The 9,358-nt window shown below is 37.0% G+C and overlaps 1 protein-coding gene across 2 annotated transcripts; it reads left to right on the top strand.

Moving 5' to 3' along the window:
• The first annotated feature begins 2,118 nt into the window (after positions 1 to 2,118).
• On the top strand, positions 2,119 to 9,061 carry LOC109206738 (NAC domain-containing protein 12-like). 2 transcript variants are annotated; one of them, XM_019369597.1, is made up of 6 exons: positions 2,119 to 2,470; positions 5,805 to 6,045; positions 7,074 to 7,360; positions 7,726 to 7,843; positions 7,983 to 8,504; positions 8,603 to 8,722. In XM_019369597.1, exons 2-6 carry the CDS (start codon positions 5,814 to 5,816, stop codon positions 8,620 to 8,622), a joined length of 1,179 nt encoding a protein of 392 aa, XP_019225142.1. In that variant the 5' UTR covers positions 2,119 to 2,470; positions 5,805 to 5,813; the 3' UTR covers positions 8,623 to 8,722. The 2 variants fall into 2 exon arrangements, with proteins under 2 accessions (XP_019225142.1, XP_019225141.1); XM_019369596.1 differs by having other exon boundaries at positions 7,983 to 9,061.
• Positions 9,062 to 9,358: the final 297 nt, after the last annotated feature.

Genomic DNA, 9,358 nt, shown 5'->3' with positions numbered 1-9,358 from the left:
GAGGTGTCGTGAGTAAATGATAATTTTATTATTAGCACTTGAGTTATCTGTGCGGATCTTACATATTGATATCTTAGCACGTGAGTTATCCGTGCGGTTGTGATAGAGATATGTGCACGAGGTGTCGTGAAAATATGAAGTGGGTTGAGACACGTATTTTATGTGTATGAGATGAGGTATCACAAAGTGACTTTGTTGTGAAAAAACTTGTATTTGAAAGACTTGTTTAATTGACTGTACTTGTGTTCCTTATTTAGTTGAACAGTATTTATGGTGTTCTTATTGCCTTGGTGTTTATATCACTTGTTGATTCTTGTTGCCATTTTTGCTACTTGTTTTCCATTATTAGTGTATACCGCTATATTGCACAGGTTATTTGACTAGTGAGTGTCTTGATTGTACCTCGTCACTACCCCACCGAGGTTAGTCTCGATACTTACTGGGTACCGACTGTGGTGTACGCATACTACACTTCTACATATTTTTGTGCAGAGCCAGATATTAGAGATATCAGACTCGGGCGGAGTTAGTTTGTTGATCGCAAGGATTCAAGGTAGAGCTGCTTGGAAGTCGCAGTCCCTTGGAGTCTTTCCATTTTATTGTGCTGCCAATTACTATTCGAACAATATTGTATATTCGGTCCTTGAGATTATTTCACGTATTCACTTAGAGTTTGTGACCCAGTATTACTAGTCATGGGAGGTTGTGATAATTGTTTCCGCTTTTGGCTTCGAGATTTATATTAAATTATATTTCAAAAAAAGAAGAAGCTTGAATTGTAATTGTAATCGGCTTACCTAGTTTTAGAGACTAAGTGTTATCACGAGGCCTGTGGTGGAATTTTGGATCGTGACACTTTCAATTTATGTTAGAATAATTCAATCAAAGAACGTCCATGTTCTTTGACTCGCAAAATCGGATAAGATATAATTCACCCTCATTAATAAATTCTCCCATTAAATAATTATGCAACACAATTTTGTACGTTACTTAATTGTATTATCCGAATGTATACAACAATGATAATAGTTGAATCATACTATTAAGGTATACTATGTGAGTCGTACACCCCAAAAGTATACAACGTGCATACATGCTAGGCATTTTTGTTAATATTTTTCCTAAATAAGTATGTATGTAATATTTTAAAATATATATTTTCCAATAACTAGTTTTGGTTGTATGCGCATGTCCGATAATTCATTATAATTGGTTCGAATTTTATTCCATAATTACTCCTAATTCACCATAGTAATTGATAAGAGGAATATTGTTATCGCAATATTTTAAGAAAAAAGAAAAACTGTAAAAGTACATTGTAATAAGATATTTATATTAAGAAAATAGCATAAGAGGCAGTAAGATCCAAGAAATATTGAAATATAACAGGGAATGTGAGTAATTCATAAAATTATTTTTCAAAGTGAAATTCATATTCCCACACAAAACCAACTATCAAATACTTTTTTATTAATCTTAACTTCAAAGTCTCTTTTTTTAAACTCCAACCAAATATTGTCCAACTTCCTACTAAAAATAATATCAAACCAACAAGGAGTTAAATTTTATAACAATCTGTAACAATACCGAACTTCCTCACTATATTGATAAGAACTGGAATACTGATTACAACCTTGAGATATCAATTGCAACACTCAAACTAATGAATTATAATGAAAACTATTGAAATAACAAGTAACTAAGGATAGAGATAAGAATGGGGATGAGAAGCAGAACTCAGCAAAGGGGATGAGGGAATCCAGATACTTCATAACATTTTGCATAATCTCAAAACTGTCGATGAACCCCTTTTATCCATTTGTCACGTGCTTCCCTACTCAACCTGGAACCCAAGCAAATCTCTTGTTGGGCTGTCTAATTCCTTGGCCTTTTTGCAGTTTAGCCCTCGGCCCAACAACTTGGCTAGCCTCGGTCCAAATAATTGGCCCATAAGCATTATTGGAGTTGTCCATGTTCACAACACCATCATTGGGGCTATATGATAGTTTTTGAAACTTGAGGTGGTTGTATGTTCCGAGCTCAGTGCAAAAGGGACCAAAGTGATATATTCACTTTAATTTCTTATGAGTATATTTTTCAACAAAATTGTTTGGAGAAGAAGAGGAAAAGAAAAGAAGTTCTGAAACAATGAATCAAGAATCGTCCCAGTTGTCATGTATTAACCTTTCCTCTGTCAAAAATAATCAAATATAAGACAACCCAATTCAACCCAAAAGCCATTTTTCCGTTTCTCATTCTAATTTTCTGGGATAAATAAGGAGATGAAGAAGCAGAACATTGCTATGGAAACTGAAGAGTTTTTGGAGAAGACAGTGAAAATCATAACAAAGATGGGTTCTTTATTTCAGTATCAAAGAGCAAATTTTGCATTACTAGAAGTGAAAATGGTTGAGGGTTTACAGAGGAATTATAAATTTCAACTCAAACAATTCTTGGCAGCTTTTTTCTGGTAAAGTTACAATCTGCACTTCTCTTTTGTTCTCTGTTGTGTTAATTGTAGTTTGTTTGACTGAAAATGATATTAATACATCCTTCCTTTTGTGGCTTATGCATATATTATCATGTGTGATCTTTTTCTTTAATTATAGAGTTTACTTTGTGTAGTTTGGGAGAAAAATTGAGTTTGGGAGAAGGGTTGATTTTTGAGTATTTTAATTTTATCAGACTCAAGTACATAATCAAGTCACTATTAGTTAAAGTAATACACAGTCTGCTTTCCTTGTGATATACTATTATTCCTTGTCTCTGCTCGGACATTCCAAAAATGTTGCCACATCCATGTCTGGTCTCCCAAAATGCACAACTTTTGGAGGAACCGACATGCATCCGACAACATTTTTGAAGAATCCAAGCAATAACGTTAGTAGTAGTCCATCTATGTTGCTTCGTCATTTAAGTAATAAACCATTTTGCTTTAATGGAAGATTATATAGTACTCAACTAGTGCCAAGACTTTATCACTCCAACAATCAGTTTACTTTTTTGGACTAGGTGCTTAACTGAGTTGACCATTCAAGTCGAGTCTCTTATATATTTCTTCCTGTCAGCTCATACAGTTATTCTCTGGAGTGTAGAACTCTTCGCTTAGTATTTCAATCCCTACTAAGTTGTGGTTTGTGATTTTCTCTAGATGACCTTGACTCTTCTTTAAGTGTGGCATTTCCTGTAGCCTATCGTTGACTTACTTTTGAGTCTGGTGTCGCCAATTAGTGAGAAGACCTGGATCACCAAATTGGACATTCTTAAGGGTATTGCAGCAACCATTGATAGGAATGAACATTTCAGATACATTTGTTGGGTGATTATAACCACAAAAATGCAGATGAAGTACATGGTTGATGGGCCCATCTGGCATGAATATTATCTCAGGATTTGCAAATAGCCAAATACTGAAGTTCAGTATTTGCAAATACTAGTTTGGCCATGAGTATTTGCAAATATTGAACTTCTGCATTTGAATTTCAAGTGAAATATTCGAATATTGATTGGAAGGTGTATTTCAAGTGAAATATTGGTTTCCACAAATCTTCAAGTTTCACAAATTCTTTTTCCAAGTCAAATTCATGTCCATAACAATTTGAAATTCCTGAAGCTTTTTTCAACTTCATATACTCGTTTTTCATCAACTTCAACGCAAATATTATCCATACATCTGTAGAGAAACCTGTTACAGAGATCTTCTAGATTGAACAGCTTAGACCATATATAAGTGTACTTCCTAGCATTGCATCTCGCATTGTCTCAAGTAGGTTGAAATTCCTATGATGTTACTATCCGCCGCGATCTCTGGGCTCCAGAGGCAGTTGATGTTCTGGCAAACTTCGCTTCGATTTTTTCTGAAGCTTTTAAACCAACGAAGCGTAGCAGATTCTTTATGTCGGTTAATACACCTTTAAGTGCAGTGAAAAGTCAGTTGCTAATGTCATCAACAATCCCTCTTCATTTCAATTAGAACTTGGTATTGATGTGTTTAGAAGATCTGGAATTGATGAATGAGGAAAAGTCCATTGAGTTTACAGTCTCTTTATGAAGTGATGCCCAAAAGGAGAAGTTATTTCCTTTACCTGATACCTGTTGCTGGTAGGAGGTAGCGGGTATCCTGAGGAATTAGCCGAGGTACGCGCAAGCTGATCTGGGCACTACGGTTGTCAAAAGAAAAGAAGGAAAAGTTATTTCCTTCTTGAATGGATGTCGGCGAGGGTGAATTTTGAACCTCGATTCCCTGTTAAATTGATGTTGCTTTACATAGCAAAGCATATTTGAGTGGATCGGTGCAAGAGGCTCTACGACTCTTAATTAGTCTCCTTATTGAGTAATGAGTAGTTCTTGGAGTTTTCCAATTTTGCAAGGAAACAAACTTTATCTTTATCTGCATTTAATAGGAAAGCCTTTCAATGTTGGCCATTTTGTCTTCTTCTTCATTTTGACGTTTTTGGGGCTGATTTGAATTTCATATTGTAATCTAATTTTAATAATAGTGATTGGAATTGACTTCTGTCCTTTCTTTTGTTTTTGTGGATCCAAAACCTCTTGTTCTTTCCTTTCTAAAATTCTACCTCAAAATCTCGATACTTTCCTGGTGGATTAGTCGAGGTGCGTGCAAGCCGGCTCAAATGGCCACCGTTAAGAAAGAACATCAGAATCTCTATGCTTAACATACAATTTGGAAAAGCTTTCTTAAACTTAAAAATATTGTATAAACTTAAGTAATCCATAGAAGGAAATAGTTGTCAAAAGTCAAAACGTACTTAAATTCCTATCCATTCCATTTTGAAAAAAATATTAGTCTTCATTGAAAAGGGAAGAAAGTTGGTAACGTAGGGAAGATAACTGTTGTTACTAGTGAAAGAGGCTGGAAACTCACGACATGTGAAATGGCAATTGAGGCGGCTTCATTTTTTTTTTTTTGAATCGATTTTGTGATAAGCTAAGTTGCTTGGACACGGGTGCGGGTGTCCGACACGGGTAAGGATCTAGAGGTCAGATCCTTCGAGATGTAGTATGGATCCTACAGAGATACGGGTGCAACGATCCAGCTAAAAATAATTCAAAAAAATAAAAATATAAAATATCTCTAAATTATGAGAAATTTTGTGTAATACTTACGTATAACTTGTAAATTGTGGATTTCCTTTTTATTCTCAAGTTGTAGATAAGTAAAGGATCGATTTTCTAGATAAGATATGCTATTTTCTTCAAATTTACCCTAGTTTTGGTAATGATTTCGGGAATCAAATTGTAGTTCGTCTCGAATTTTTCCGTCCATCATGGTCAAAGTACCCAAAATTGTTTGACCAAATCCGGTACGGATCCCATACCTATACCCATACTAGTGTCGTTTCGACACGGGCGCGGCACCTAAACTGCTGTGTCGGAGCAACTTAGGTGATAAGTAGGCCTTTTAGGACTAAATATTAATTTGCTAACTCATTATCTTCGCATAATGGTCACTAAAGTGTCCTCCGTCAACTGTTTGGGAGAAAAATTTAAATTATTTGTTGTTATAAATTTCTTTCCAATTTTTGAAGGATCTCCCCCTTCAAAATTCAAATATGATTACCATTTTTCTCTTCGGGATATCTATAAAATTTGACCTCTTAAGGTTCAAGAAAGGACAACGGTAAGAAAAATCTTAGAAGAGGCGAGCCTCCACGACAACTCAGAAGGTGGTTCGCTTATTTCTCTATGCCAATTAGTGTTTCCTATTGTTTTTTGTTGTATAGTTGAATATCAAAAGTTGAGAAGCCATTGATCTTGCTATTGATCCTATTTTATGTGACTAGGGTGCAAAAATGGAAGGAAAGGGGAAACAGGATAGCACTGCCAATGTGACGAATGTGAACAAGAATTGTGTGGACGTTGGAGTCATCCCTAAACAGGAAGTGCTGGTTGATGATCAGCTCTCTGGTGCGGATGAAGAGCTGATAATTCTTTATCTTGACAAGAAAATGATGGACCAGCCCTTTCCCAATGACACTATTCATGAAGTCGACGTCTTCTTGTACCATCCTCAGCAGCTTTCTCGTATAGTTCTCTCTCTCTCTCTCTCTGTGTGTGTGTACTGGTCAATATCTTTCTTTTCTGAATGTTCATCATGTGAAAGGTGTTTTTTTCCCAATTTAATTTGTGGATCCGTGGTATCAAACATGCTCTGCTTTAAGTGAAAGTGCTTGTTGAAGCGTTGGTCTTATACAATGAATAGCTATCTGACAAATCTGAGCAACTTCAGTTATTAGATTGTTGCTCTTAGGGTGAGTTTGATATGAAGGAAAATATTTTTTGAAAAATGTTTTCCAGTTTTCTCATGTTTGGTTAGCTTAAATGTTTTGGAAAATATTTTCGTCATGAACCCATTTTCCTCAAGAGGAAGGAAAGCGTTTTTGAAACTTTTTTTTCAACCTTTCGTACCCTATCCCCCTCCCCACTCCCACCCCACCCCTTCCACCCCCATCCCATAGTTTATCTAAATTATATATTTTTCAAAAAAATATTTTCTACTCACTAACCAATCACTAAAAAATATTTTCGAAAAAAGTTTTCACTCATCGACCAAACATGGCAAAATAAGTGATAAAACTGCTCATTTTCGAGAAAAGCATTTTCCGCCATACCAAACACACCCTTAAAGTGTAAACATTTGGAAAGACTAACTTTTCTCCGAATTCAGAGAATCTTTTTTCTTGCAATGATGTATCACGTTAGGAGGATCTATTTGGAGCAACAAAGAAAATGCATCATGGAGCTCTAGTTACAGCATATGATTGTCTTAGATCCCATATAAGTTTTAGGTTGTGAATATTTATTTATTCCATTAGCCGTAACAGGAAATCCCAAAGTTAAGGTTAGACCTGACAATGGTTTTTCATTTTTTTTTCTTGTTTTTGATAAATATCGATGTCTTCATTGCCCACTAAGATCTTTGCTACTATAAGAGAAGCTCGGTGCTGTTGTCTCTTATAGTAGCAAAATCAAGAATATTTTTACATCTCCAATCTTATTAGTGTCATTATCGATCTTTGTCGTAGTGAAAAAAGCTAGTTTCATTTTGACAGAGATGCACCATCCATCTCACGCGAAAAAATGGTACTTTCTGAGCCCAGCAAGCAAAAAATATACAGAGGGAGGTCAATCTAGCAGTGTTAGCGTGTACGATGATGGATATTGGGAACCTTGTGGAACCGATTCTCTCATCCACAAGGATGGTAAACTGATTGGATACCGAAAGACACTAAACTACATTGAGGGGAAGCATGATAAGGATAGGAAGAGGACTGAATGGCTAATGCATGAATACAGACTGGAAGGAAGCAGAGATGTACCAACTTCTGATGATATGCAGGTACGCTGTTAAACTTATTCTAATTAAGTAATAGTTAGACATTATACTTATTTGCAAGAGTTGGGAGTTTAAATGGGCTGAAGCTCTATGGTCTCTTATGGACGTCATACAAGGTATAAGAAACTAGAATTGGATGAACATCAATGGACATATCCTGTTATAATTACATTAGCGGATGCATGTACCTGTTTCATTTGCACGAGATCTAGTTCCAAGAAGCTGATGTGCAACTACTCTTCGCAGAGTTGGCGTACAAGTGGGAGAAGAAACTAATTTTAAAATTCCCGTTTTAGCTTCTGCATTTCATTTGATGATTAATTATAGGTTGGTACTAATGTGTTTTGATTTTCTTCCCGTTGTAAAAGCGTGTATTTTGTAAGTTATTCAAGTCGAATAACAAGCTCATGGAAGCAGAGGAGAAGGAAGCGACCAAATTTGCTGCTCCAAATGATGGGGTATCTAGCGCGGACCCCACCATTCAAGGTAGTATTTAGTTTTTGAGGAACTCCTCGAATTGCTTGATCAGCAGTGTGGTATTTTTTTCAGCTTTCGATGGAACTAATGCAAAGCCGCTGTCTCAGCATCATCAGGAAATAATGCTTCCCTTCTTTTCTGCTTGCAGGCCCAGAGAAAGCAAATGTCATAACTAATGATAAGGGGCCGAGTAATGGTCATAGCCGTGATTTACTTCCTATGCCTGATACTGATCAGGGAACCACGATGCCTACCTCTACGCCTCAACATGTTCAGGGAACTACGCTTACTCGTACAGGTCGACAGAAAGCAACAAACAATGTGGTTAGAAATAAGCGTCCTAGACGTAAGCGTGATTCACATCCACCGCCTGCATCTCATCAAGGCCTTATGATGCCACACCTACCGAATGCAAACTCTCAGCCTCAGCGTGATCAGGGAATTAGGCTTCCACCTCCTTTGCCTCAAAATGATGAGAGAAAGGCGTTTCCTATTCCTACAGGGCCATGTAAAGCTAACAATGGTGTGGTGGTGAGTGACAACGGCCCAAGTAACAGCCTTGTGGTACCTTGCGGTCCCGAATATATTCTTGATGAGCCCAGCTTTGATTGGACCGTGGCCAGCTCTTGGCTTCAAGATGATATTATGCTTCCTTCTCGTCCTCAACATGGTCAGGAAACTATCCTTCCTTCTCTTACAGGGAACAACGCAAATGCTGATGAGGTTAGTGTTTTGGGATTAACACTCAACCATTTCCATGATGCGCAGGATCTTCCTTTTTCTGCTGAACTCCCTAAACTTCCATCGGTTCAAGCCTCACCCCGCGGTAGTCATGAAAATGAAGCAGCTGTAGCACCGAGATATGATGGGTGGCCGTTATATACTGCAGAAACTAGACTGCCACCATTTGATGGACCGTTTGAGTCGTTGACCGAAGAAGAATTGGCCTTCTTTGATAATCCTGATCCTGGATATCCAGAGGCATTTGAGAACAAGAAAGAGGCCAAGAAATGATTGAAAAGGAAGAAACATGATATGGCACATTTTACTATTTCTAGTGGTTTTAGTTATTTTATACAAACTTTTAGTTCATGATTAAAGAAGGTATGAAGGCAGTAGATTAAGGTTTCAGGGCCAAATAATTGAAGAAGGCCTTCATACCCAATTATTTCATTTTTTTTAGCAATTACTATCTTTATCAAACAATCTATTATTTCAATTTTTTTTTTTTTTTTGTGCTTGGTTTTTATCATGTCATTGTTCTGATTATCGATACTGCCTTTTCCATTTATTTTTCTGATTCTTAGGTTGATGGCACTGTCTTCCTAATGTATGTGGCTATTATTGTTCCATTGCCTCTTTTTCATCTCCTTGTGCGAGGGTCTTTCGGAAACAGCCTCTCTACCCCGGGGTAGGGGTACGGTCTGCGTACACACTATCCTCCCACCTCACATGTGGGATATCACTGGATGGGGGTAAGGTATGCGTACACACTATCCTCCTACCTCACACGTGGGATATCAC

This window comes from Nicotiana attenuata, unplaced genomic scaffold (genome assembly GCF_001879085.1).
Source record: "Nicotiana attenuata strain UT unplaced genomic scaffold, NIATTr2, whole genome shotgun sequence".
Lineage (NCBI taxonomy): Eukaryota > Viridiplantae > Streptophyta > Magnoliopsida > Solanales > Solanaceae > Nicotiana > Nicotiana attenuata.
This window is presented reverse-complemented; position numbering and strand designations above follow the sequence as displayed.

Excerpts from the sequence above, each read along its gene's own strand:
- LOC109206738 (XM_019369596.1), top strand. The coding sequence starts at position 5,814 with ATGGAAGGAAAGGGGAAACAGGATAGCACTGCCAATGTGACGAATGTG. Across the intron at positions 6,046-7,073 it reads CCATCCTCAGCAGCTTTCTC|AGATGCACCATCCATCTCAC; the intron begins GTATAGTTCTCT and ends TCATTTTGACAG. Across the intron at positions 7,844-7,982 it reads CGCGGACCCCACCATTCAAG|GCCCAGAGAAAGCAAATGTC; the intron begins GTAGTATTTAGT and ends TTCTGCTTGCAG.